Genomic DNA, 12,277 nt, shown 5'->3' with positions numbered 1-12,277 from the left:
GTGTTTGGCATTCGTTTGAATCGAGGAAGTCGAGTGATTTTCAAAAAATGGACGAAAAAGAATTTCGTGTGTTGATTAAACACTATGAAAGGCAAAACGCCTCAGGAGACTAAAGAGAAGCTTGATAAACATTATGGTGACTCTGCACCTTCGATTAGAACAGTTTATAAGTGGTTTCAAAATTTTCGGAGTGGCCATATGGGCACAAGTGACGCTGAACGTTCTGGACGCCCTGTTGAGGTTACTACTCCAGAAATCATTGATAAAATACATGATATGATGATGGATGACAGAAGAGTGAAGGTGCGTGAGATTGCTAGTGCTGTGGGCATCTTGAATGAACGGGTACATAATATTTTGCATCAACCTTTGGACATGACAAAGCTATCCGCAAGATGGGTGCCGCGATTGCTCACGCTTGACCAAAAACGAAATCGTGTGAAGTGTTGCAAGGACGGTTTGCAGCTGTTCCAGAAGAATTCGCAGGACTTTAAGCGTAGTTTTGTCACTGTGGATGAAACATGGATACATCACTACACTCCTGAGACCAAAGAACAATCTAAACAATGGGTTACCAAGGGGGAATCTGCGCCAAAAAAGGCGAAGACCGTTCCTTTGGCCGGAAAGATTATGGCGACTGTCTTTTGGGATTTGCAAGGAATAATCCTCATCGACTATCTGGAAAAGGGTAAAACTATTACAGGTGCATATTATTCATCGTTATTGGACCGTTTGAAAACCGAGCTGCAAGAAAAACGCCCACGATTGGCCCACAAAAAAGTCCTTTTCCATCACGACAACGCACCAGCTCACACCTCAGCAGTTGTGGTCGCAAAATTAATGGAAATAGGGTTCCCTCGTTTCACATCCCCCCTATTCTCCAGACTTGGCTCCCTCGGACTACTATTTGTTCCCCAATATGAAGAAATGGCTGGCGGGAAAAAGCTTTTATTCAAACGAGGAGGTGATTGCAGAAACGAATGGCTATTTTTCAGACTTGTACAAATCCTATTATTCGGAAGGGATCAACAAACTAGAGCAGCATTGGACGAAGTGTATAAGCCTAAAAGGAGACTATGTTGAAAAATAAAAAAGGTTTACCCCAAAAAATTAAGTAGTTTTTATTTTTGCACGGCTTTTCAAACGTCCCTCGTATAAATTCAACTATAACTCTTTTAGACGATTATTGGCTGTAATGAAATTAATAAAGGAAAATTGAAATCAATTTCAATGGCGAGCCTAAAAAGATGCTAAGCCTGAGAGGCTAAAACTGCGTTTTATTAGTCTGAAACAGTAATGATTTTATATTATTGAATTTAATAATTAACAAACCCAAAAAAAAGTATCCAACTTTTTCAGAGAAAATGCACACATAACGATTTTTGAAGCAGTGAAATCACTGCCATATCTATTAACTGTTAAAATTACCCAGATCGGCTATGCGATTAGATGTTGTCTATTTTATTGTCTGATATCCTGGTGTAGGCGAAGAAGTTGAGGTTAGAAGATTATCAGTTCTGGGCCTATTACCGGACACAGAGTATTATATGACCTATGATGGAAGCACAACTATGCCTCCGTGCCATGAAACGCTTACTTGGGTAATACTGAATAAACCCATATACATCACAAAACAACAGGTATGTTGAACAAATGTTGCTAATATGTAATTAGATTATTTGCAACTAATGATGAGTGCAGGTGAGTCTTTTCTTTTTTTCTTTGTTAAAAACATTATAAAATAATAATAATAATGATAATAGTAATAATAATAATAGTAATAATAATAATAGTAATAATTATAATAATTACTGAGGGAAGGGATTAGCTATGAGGTTAGCATACTGGACTCCCACGCGGAGGTCCCGGGTTCAAATCCAGCAGCTGACCCTTAGATTTTCTCTTCCTAGGAGCTTCTTACAGCTCACTGTCCGGTGATGGACAGTGTTGTCTGTAACGAGAGAACACTGTCCGGAGGCCGGCAATGCACTGGAAAAAGCTCCGGGCACTAATGACCTCAGCTGTTGATGCGCCAAAAAAAAAAAAAAAAATATAATAATAATTACTGTTCATTATTTTTGGTGACTGATTCATAGTTTCAATAGGATGAAAAAATACTGCCAGTTTGAGTCATGAGACGATATACGAGTATGTAAATGTCCGGTAGAGCGCTCCACGATCCCGACCATGAACGCGAGTGCAGGTTATAAGACTGTAAACATTCTAAGGGATCGTGGAGCGCTCTACCGGACAAATAATTTGTAATGATTCTTTACAAAATAAATAAATCTGTGTTTACCAACTTACAAAAAAAAAAAAATTACACAAAGTAAACAACCAAGTCACTTTGTAAATTAGCCCTGAAGTTGACATAGTCACTAGGTCGAAAGTTGGGCATAATAAAAATACATCATGACTGAAACTGGCAGTTATTTTTTCATCTTGTAAATAATAATAATAGTAATAATAGTAGGGAAGGGATTAGCTATGCGGTTAGCGTACTGGACTCCCACGCGGAGGTCCCGGGTTCGAATCCAGCTGCTGACCCTTAGATTTTCTCTTCCTAGGAGCTTCTTACAGCTCACTGTCCGGTGATGGACAGTGTTGTCTGTAACGAGAGAACACTGCCCGGCAGTGTACTGAAAAAATTAATTATAATAATCGTAATAATAATAATATAGTTCTTTCTAGTTAGGTAGCTGCTGTGATCGGTGGAAAATTGAAATTTAATTCCAGGCTATCAATTCCTATGAACTCAGAGAATTAGGTGGCCAGAATTAATCTTCCATAAGTCATTCAAGATCTAGGGGCAAAGAAGTGGCAGATCCAATAGGGATTGCATTGAAAAATGTCAAAATGAAGCACAGTTATCAAAGAATAGTTCCTCGTAAGTCGCAGGAATGCTGGGCAGCATACCTCAAGTATCACGCGAAGTAGTTTGGAAGTTCCTAGACCTACTGATCAGCCACTGATGACTGGGAAAAACATGCATCGCTTTAGCAGTAGATAGCCTGTGCGGTTGTGCCACGAAGATGAGGAAACGGCATTGCGGTACGTTTTGGAGTTAGACAAATCTTATGCCTTCAGAATTAACCAGGATTCCCCATACTCCGTAAGTCTAGGGTGCACTCCCTTTAGATCGCAGTGGCTTAGGCTTTCTGGCCAGTCCCTTTGGATTTTAATCTACCAGTCGTAGGAATGTTTGTAGCAAATAGGGAGTAAAATTAGAGTTGACTGTGTAGCAACTACATTGTCTGATCAGTCATTCTTCTTCCTTCGTAGATCTTCAAAATAGGTCGCCAGTCATTATCGTCCACCAAAACTGTGTCCGTGTGTGTTTCACTGAGCCCTTAGCCAAAGTAGAAATCCTACCTTATACCTCATTAGCTTACTTATACCTCTCTTCGTCACTAAAGTCGCTGAAAGAAGGGAGAGCTTTGAATCTAGAGACCGGATATTCTAGCCACAAAAATGAAATACCGGAGCCCTGCAGATCACTGGAAAAAATCCCCGGATGCCATTGGACCTTAGATATCGACGTGCCTCAAATTAATAATAAACATAATGGGCTATTATTTTGTAGCTGTTTGAATAAATACGCAGCTTTATTATTACCAGCATTACTGACAGCAATATTTTTAATAATAATAATAATAGGCGCTAATGATCACAATTGTCGAAGCGCCAAAATAATATTAAAATAAAAGAAACATTTAGGTAAGAGATTAGTTAGTGGTTAGTGTACTGGACCTACGCGATGATCCCGAGTTTGATTTCAGTGACTATCCTTAAATTTTCTTTTCCTATAAGTATCTTATTAAAATTTGAGATATATTCCTTTTATCAATATTAATTGTATTAAATACTGGCATTCTCTGATTTAGAAGAGTCTTTAAAAAAAATTGTCTTTTAGTATTTGTGTATTTACTCAATATTTTAAATATTTCTCACCTTTATGCACTCTCAGATATTTAATCTTTATTTGAATATTTGTTTTTAATGACGAATGAAGTTTGTACACATATCTCGTGCATCGTCTATTAGAGTCACTAAAAAAATTAAAGTAAATATACAAATTAAAAAAATCTTTAATAAGTTTGATGACTGACATCTAAAATATTTTAGTAGAAAGATTGACAATGGTAATGAATCATTTACCGAAGCAGCAACAAAATACAATAAAAGTAAATAAGTAAAACATTTTATTAATTAATTGTTCTTCATTGTAAATGAATTTTATTTAGCAAGACAATTGTGCGATAAAGCTGTGCTGTGGTAGATGTAAGGCAAATTGATGTGGGCAGTTATACAATTGCTCAGTCACCCTTTCCACTTATTATTAAAGCTTTGTGGGCCAAAACATCTTTGTAAGAAACAATAATCTGTTATGAAGGTGGCAGACAGCACAAAAGCGAGGAAAACAAAGGCATTTGTTGAACAATTGATATAATTTATCGACAAGACAATTTTGAGTTGTCTTGCTGACATTATAGATGTGTTTATTGATGTGTGTGATATGTAGGCGGTGAATTTGATGTCCGTCAGTTGCGATTGATTAACATTTAGTGCAGGTGGGGAACGAGGTGATATATCTGTCTGATTGGCCATATTGATTGACTAATTGATTTAACCATTCTAAGGAGATTATATTTTGAAAATCAATATTTTCTACAAAATAAGAAATAAGTAAGTTAGTGTAAGTCACTCTCCTAAATGTGCTTAGTTTCTATTTTTTTAACAGTTGTTTACGTAGAGACACATTATACAGAGATATGTACAAATATGTACCTCGAGATCTCTTAGGAGAGAATATGTATCTCAACTTCCCTCTATTTATTTAATACGGTTTTATTAATTACGTTCCGTTCAGGGAAATTGCTGAATTCTGTAAAATTTGTGTAACGTAGATCTACCAATGTACTATACCTATTTAGGTAGGCTACCTGTAAGGTTACATTTTCATTGTTATTAAATACTGAATAATGTTATTATTAATTGAAAATGATTTTTGGTGAATATCGAGGTGCGGTCTTGAATAAAAACAACTTTTTTGCTTTATACCAACGTTTCGGAAATTTTTACTACTTTCTTCAGGGTCTGTACAAAAGGAATATTACACTAATATAGATAAAATTGAAAAAAAATAAAAAATAAATAAAAATTATTTCTAAAACATAAAATTAAATAGATAGATAAATATATTTTGGGAAGACTTAAATTATAAAAAAAGTTTGTGAAGTTCAATGTAGAGCTTCGAGTATATCATCATAACTGTATATACTGTTATATTTTCTCTTCTTCGTCTTCTTTTCACTTCTTTTTGCTCATTGTACGGTGATGTTGTCTGTAACGAGAAAACACTGTCCGCAGACGGGCATGTTACTTAACAAACAAACAAAAAAAATATATCCGTCATCTACACAAAGTCCTCCAGAAGAAAAAATACTCGTTAGTTTACTTATCTTTGTACAGGTTGAAGGTAGGCATAGCTTTTGTTTAAATTGTAGCCTAGCTTTGGGAGAAGTGCAAATTCTGCTTTAGAATTGATCTTTTCAATATATTTCTTAGGTTAAAATAATGTGTTCTGCGTAGATTTCAGTAAAAAGTGAACTTGGTTAAATATTTTTACCAATCCGAACTTCGTGATGAGGATTGAAGTTGTGATTGTATCTCAATTATTTGTCTTAAAACATGTTCTGTCCCAGTTGTGATTGAATCTCTTACTGATTGTCTTAAAACATGTTCTGTCTCAGTTGTGATTGAATCTCACCTGTCTTAAAACATGTTCTGTCTCAGTTGTGATTGAATTTCAACTGATTGTCTTAAAACATGTTCTGTCTCAGTTGTAATTGAATCTCAACTGATTGTCTTAAAACATGTTCTGTCGCAGTTGTGATTGAATTTCAACTGATTGTCTTAAAACTTGTTCTGTCTCAGTTGTGATTGAATTTCAACTGATTGTCTTAAAATATGTTCTGTCTCAGTTGTAATTGAATCTCAACTGATTGTCTTAAAACATGTTCTGTCGCAGTTGTGTTTGAATCTTAACAGTGACGTACCTCTGTCTTTAAACCCAAATTATGCAAACTAATTTCTTTTATAGCTTTATTTTATTTTTTTAACTAGGCAGTGATAATGTGAAGTTTTAACCAGTTTATTGGAGAACACTTTCAATTGTCAGAGAGAATGACTTTGGTGAATAAACTGCGTAAGGATGCGATATGCGAAGTACATATATGTGTATATTATTATCAAATAATTAAGCAAATGTATACATTGCAAATATACTAATAGGAAATTCCTGTTATTTAATTAACTTTAATTAATAAAATATAAAGTTTGTACTGCTATTATTCAGTGTTTGTTAATATTGTAATTTGCTTTTAATGTTGGTTAGTTATATAAATTTTAATAAAGTAAAATAAGCCGTATTTATTGAAGGTTTTAATAATATTTACTAGCCATGACAGCTGTAAATAATTTTAATCAAAATAATCATTATAGCCAATGACAGTGTAGTATTGAATTTTAATTAACTCTATCTGACAGAAATGTAATATTAAAGCATTTATTGTACATGTAACACGTGACGTTTAGGTTTACATAGAGATCTGTCAATTAAATGGACTGGGCATGTTACCGATTGCAATACTATTTTCATTAGAAGAATCCAACCAATATATGAATTTATTCATAAAAATAACACTGCAGCGAGTTATTCATTTTTTTTAACCCACATATCTGTTGTAGTTCAATTATCAGGAACATATCAACTGCTGTTGAAAATTCATAACTATAAATAAGTTATTATTAAATTAAATTCTTGCTTCAATTTGACTAATTTATTAGTCAAGGATTATTGGAGCAAATCAATTTAAGTAAAATTTAATTTTGAAACTATTATTTATGGTGGGGATCAGAGTAATACTTTTTTAAATAATCTGTTAATAACGACCAATTAGTTTCCTTCTCACTGCCACTAGAATTAGCGCTTTAGTTCTGGCAACTAAAGAATTAAATCACCCTAAGTTTCATCAAGCGATAAAAACTTTTAAGTTAACAAAACACACCTTCATTTTGAATGGAATTATGGCGGAGTAGATATTTAGTAAGCTTTCTAGTTTTTTTTCTTTTTATTTTCTTGCTTGGTTTTCCAAAGTTAGCTGTTATCTTTGGGAGTTTACGACTTCTTCATCCGTTCCGAGGAGGTTATGACCAGAAGGTTATTGTTATTTAGTTTCCTATCCAAGTGATGTCCTGAGAAATAAGTTAATCCAGCCGTAAAACAGCTTAATAAATTATTATTTTTAATCTCGATAATTTAGCTTAAGTTAAATTTCAGATTAGTAGAGGATATTATAATTGTACACTTGGAATATTTCAGAGGATTAATTTGGTCAAGCCCTGAAATAGTGGTTGTTGTAACTGTTTTCCATCAGGGCAGATTGTTCAACAGTATTACAGGCATGAAGATTGAAAACACCTTGCCTGATTACCTCATAAATGGATTATGGAGGTTTTCAGACCAGAAGGGAAGTGTCTGGCCAACCATGCACGAGAGCCGGCGGATATAGGAGCTGGCCAGCATCCTTGTTAACTTGATCTCACTAACACATAGCTGCACATTACACACCTGGATTTCAATACAAATCAAATCTTCATAGTATAATACTAGCCCATGTTTTACAATTTATTATGACTCTCTTGTTTTTATGGGCAATTTAAATTTTGTTTACAATTAATTATTTAATTATATTTGTGTTGATTTGGTTTGGTTTTTACATAACCTTCTTTTCTGATGGCTGCATAAAAACTAGAATACTGACATTTCTTCTTCTTTCAAGGAGTTTCCCTATCCAGGGTTCCTTGCGCCAAGCACCCACCCTTCCCTATTCTGAGCGTCGCTTTCGCAAAGACCTCGCGCTATCACTAGTTCCTTTACCTGCGCGAGCCAGCTGTTCATAGGCCTTCCTCTTCTTTGTCTGCCAGCAGGTTGCCAGCAGAGAGCCTTTTTTGGGAGGCGCATAACGGCTCATACGAAGGACATGCCCAAACCCCAACAGCCTTCTATCGTCCACCCTATCCAGTATGGTTTTATCTATACCGACGGCTTCCCTTATAACCATATTTGGGACTCTATCGAAGATAGTTTTCCTTAAACATCTCCTCCAGAATCCCATTTCGGTCGAATTAAGTGTTTTGTGCTCTTTAGTTGTCAATGTCCACGCCTCGGATCCATACATTATTAGGCTTTCTACGAGGGAAGTGTAGATTTGGTTCTGTGTGGGGGATGCTCAAAGCACGGTTCCAGATTACGGAATGAAGCATCCGCGTCGCAGCTCTTCCCTTTATCACCTTATCCTTCATGTCCTCAGAACACCCGCCATCTTTACTCAGAAAGGATCCAAGGTACCTGACACTAGAGCTACCCTTAATTTTCTCGCCGCCGTCTAACACCAAACTAGGTGTATATGGTTGGCCTATGACAAGGTATTCACATTTGTTCATATTTATTTCTAGGCCCCATTTTGGACATTCTTCCTTGAGCTTGCTAGTCATATAACTGGCATCCTCCTCGTCTTGCGCGACTATGACCAAGTCCACCAATGAATGGATCGTGGTTCCTTCATCTAACGGGACTCCCATTCTTTCACATTTCCTCGTCCAGTTTTCAAAAGCCACCTGCAAATAAACATTAAAGAGCAGTGGAGCTAAACAGCATCCTTGCTTGAGGCCTTTCGTTGTTTCGAAAGCGGGGGTCAACTCTCTGCCAATATTTACTCTTGCTGTAGTATTGCTGTAGAGTGAGCGAATCAGTGATATTAAGTCTGTTCCAACTCCCGTTTTTCTTAATGCCAGAAATAGCTTAAATTTAGGAACAGAATCATACGCCTTCTTCAAATCTATGAACTCTAGTGAAGGTTCTTATTTTTCCTTAAGCATTTGTCTGTTAACTGACGTAGGACAAACACTCCGTCCGTACATCCTCTGCCCTTCACAAATCCATTTTGTGTTTCATTGATTTTCCCCTCCACTGCAGCCTCCAACCGACTTTTGATAATTCTACCAAGCACTTTTTGAAACGCGCCTAATACACTAATTCCTCGGTAGTTAGAGCAGTCCTGGCGTGAGCCTTTCTTATATATGGAAGTTACTGACATTTTTAACTGCTTTAATGAGTTAGCTGCAATGAGTATAGTAGCTTTTCACTTTTATTTATTTTTAGATCTTCAGGCTTTTCCATTTTTCTCTTCTTCTGTCCACAGTATTCGATACAATCCTGGGAGTGATTGATTCTAGAATGTAAGGAGATTAAGGTGAGACCTCACAGTCGCTAGAACAACTGAATCCCACTTACCTCTAGGGTGCAAAAAAGAAAAACCAGCAATATTGAAAACAAAACCAAATAAGAGCCAAAAGCATTACTAAAAAAGAATTGAGATGAGTCTTGAGGATGACCCTGGGAAAAATTGAAAAGTGAATATCTTGCTCGAAACCATAAACACACCGGAGGAAGACTGGTTTGAGTATTATTTGAGGTCACCTCAAATATTCCAAAATTCCTCAGTCTTAAGATCGTTGATCAAAGCGATCTAACATTCCCAAAATTAAATATATTATCTCACGTTACTATTCGAGGCAGTTACGGTACATTAATGTTCTCCTTCGTGCCATGTCTGTTCAAAACTGCATTTCGAACCCGTAACCCTGAACAACCTTTTCAATAATGGAATTCATATTTGTGGAATTAAAATAATGGTGAACACTATCTTGATTCTTAATACCTACTGCATACTAGGGCATGAGATGTCAGAGGACAAATGGAAACAAATTATTGAATCAGGTTTTGCAATCCTATCATCCTAAGAGGGGATTTCAATGCTCTTCAGCACGCAAGGTGATTTGTAGCTGTGAAAATTTTGGAAGTCGTATTCTAGCGGAAGTAATGGATACAGGAAAGGAAGGCGACAAACAATCATTTGCTTTTCTCCTGCACCAAGTGCAGTAACAAATAAATATCACTCGGAAAACGACTTATTTCCCGATATTAAGAAAAGTACTAACTTTACTGCCTTGGCAACATTTTTAGTAGAAAGGGGATGAAAAAATACATAAAAATGACCTATCGCGAGCTCTTCTTTCTCTTTGATAACAAGTTAAAAAATTGAAATATGATTAATAAATAGCAGATTTTGAAATGGCCTAGCACCTTTAATTTTGAAGATATCGAATTACGGTTTCCGGTTTCTTTCATTACTTTATTACTTTTTATACTCTTTAAAACTGTGTATATGAAAATGGGGGTCAACTGCGAACCCTCACTCGCGCGGCAGCCGCGTATGCGGGTAGGAATCTAAAATAAAGTCACATTATTCTGAAACTAGAGGTGACGGGCAACAAATATTTCCTCTATCATTTTTTGCTCAGTTCAACCTTTTAAGCATGAAATGCATTTGAGCCGTCTTAAAATGAACACCCTGTATAAAAATTAGACAAGATTTCGAGCATCCTGCCAGGGAACGTACGATTTCCATGCAGCTTTGAAAGTATTCTTGCCTTTCATGAATCCACTTAACGGATTTGAGACTCATATAAAAAGGATAAGTTAAAATATTGGATTTTCTTCAAGAAATCAGAAGAGGGGTAAAAACTAAACGTTACAGTATGTTTATTTGGGCTACAATCAGCGCATTTGGCGCTTTAATTAAAATTGTTAGAAGTAAATGGTAGGTATAAACTAGTGGAGAAGTTTATACCTCCGGTTATACCCAGTGGTAACACTCCAAAACACTGAACTATTAAGTCCACTCTCTTCACTAGAGAGGAGAGCACGAGGCCATTGTCTCTTAAGGGGTCTTGTTGGGTTGTCAGGAAGAGTTCTTGAAGAAGGATTTTTGTGCTAGAGGATTTATATGTGATTGCAGGTTAAAATGAAGTTTATCTTGTGCGATATAAGGAATATTAAAGTCAGTTGTGTATAGTCAGGTTTGAGACATAAAAAATTAAGCGTTTGCAATAGTTCGAAGTATTTTAGATTGAAGAGATTGAGTCCTTTGGAGATTTGGTTGAACCGCACAGCTCTATTCTATACGCCCAGGTTGGTTTCAAAATAGAAGTATAAATCAGTCTTCTGTTGTCCAGAGAGAGTTTTGATCTATCTTCTAAGAGTCTTTTAAGGGTGCGTTCCACTAAGCGCTCGCAACGATCAAAATGTACCTTCAGCCGTTTCACTTGACGACCGCGGTCATAGTGGTCGTGGCGAAAACGTCACTAATGACGTCATTATTTTCGCTCACGCGAAGCTCACAACGCCCCACCTTAAAAGCTGGGTCGAAGTGGGCGTTCAGAAATTTGGCGCAGTTTTTAAAAGAAACGATGACGACCGAAAAAATTATATCATGTAAATGAAAATATTATCTCATGCAAAATAATTGAATGTGTTTCTCGAAAGTCTAAAAAAAAATAATAAAATGAAAAATTACTTATCCCTTTACGTACTAAATCACTGAATAACGATCAATTACACTTTGATAGTTAATAATACTCGTAAGTGGCCTAAGTTTTCGCTTTTCACCATTGCGATTTTGTAAAATTGCATTCCACTTTTCATCGGAACTAGATGAAGAACTTTCTAAAGCATTATTACGTTGCATTAATAAATATCAAACTGTTGCCACAAAAAGCATTTAAATTTTATTTAAACGTAAATTTTATAAATACTCCACGAAAATGTAATATAAAAATTGAATTATATATGTATACATTTTTAATATTTTAAGTCAACTTTACCAATAATTAATAAAGTTTATTATAACTGCATATAAACGGGGTTAAAATTAAAAAACAACCTCTTCAAGCTTCTGTCTTATTTTCGTGGTCACCATTTATAATGTTTACAAGAACGGTTAAAACGCTCCGTAGTCCAGTCCACTTGAGTTTTCGATTGTAACGTTCGCAAGCAAGTGGAACGGGCAAAACCGCGGTCGTGAGCGTGATCGTTGTGAACGCTTAGTGGAACGCACCCTAAGTAGTCGATAGCGTCTGTTTAGTTCTGTACTTTTAAGATTAGTGTGGAAAACGAGCCATTCTTAAGTCACCTTCATGGAAAGTATATATCAAATTTAATAAATGGGTGCATATACACATTACGGGTAAAAATGTATTAATACTTATGAAACATGATGAATATTTAATCGTAAATTAAACATATCAACGCTGTAAAACTTAATTATTATAGCAGTATACAGACAATCCTTGGTACAAATAAAGGAAGATT

The 12,277-nt window shown here is 35.7% G+C and overlaps 1 protein-coding gene across 14 annotated transcripts in view; it reads left to right on the top strand.

The window, feature by feature from the left end:
* The window catches only part of CARPB (Carbonic anhydrase-related protein B), a 458,344-nt gene that overhangs the window by 368,231 nt on the left and 77,836 nt on the right, over positions 1–12,277 (top strand). For 10 of the 14 annotated variants that reach the window (XM_074141636.1, XM_074141631.1, XM_074141632.1 and 7 more), the window contains one exon: positions 1,482–1,640. In XM_074141636.1, the coding sequence (XP_073997737.1) occupies positions 1,482–1,640 (159 nt within the window). Of the gene's footprint in view, positions 1–1,481; positions 1,641–2,736; positions 3,052–6,126; positions 6,804–12,277 lie in introns of those variants that run through there. The other 4 variants (XM_074141638.1, XM_074141637.1, XR_012462470.1 and 1 more) reach the window with 3 other exon arrangements.

Source organism: Rhodnius prolixus, unplaced genomic scaffold (genome assembly GCF_049639745.1).
Source record: "Rhodnius prolixus isolate KJV_2025 unplaced genomic scaffold, Rpr scaffold_6, whole genome shotgun sequence".
In the NCBI taxonomy this organism is placed as follows: domain Eukaryota; kingdom Metazoa; phylum Arthropoda; class Insecta; order Hemiptera; family Reduviidae; genus Rhodnius; species Rhodnius prolixus.
This window is presented reverse-complemented; position numbering and strand designations above follow the sequence as displayed.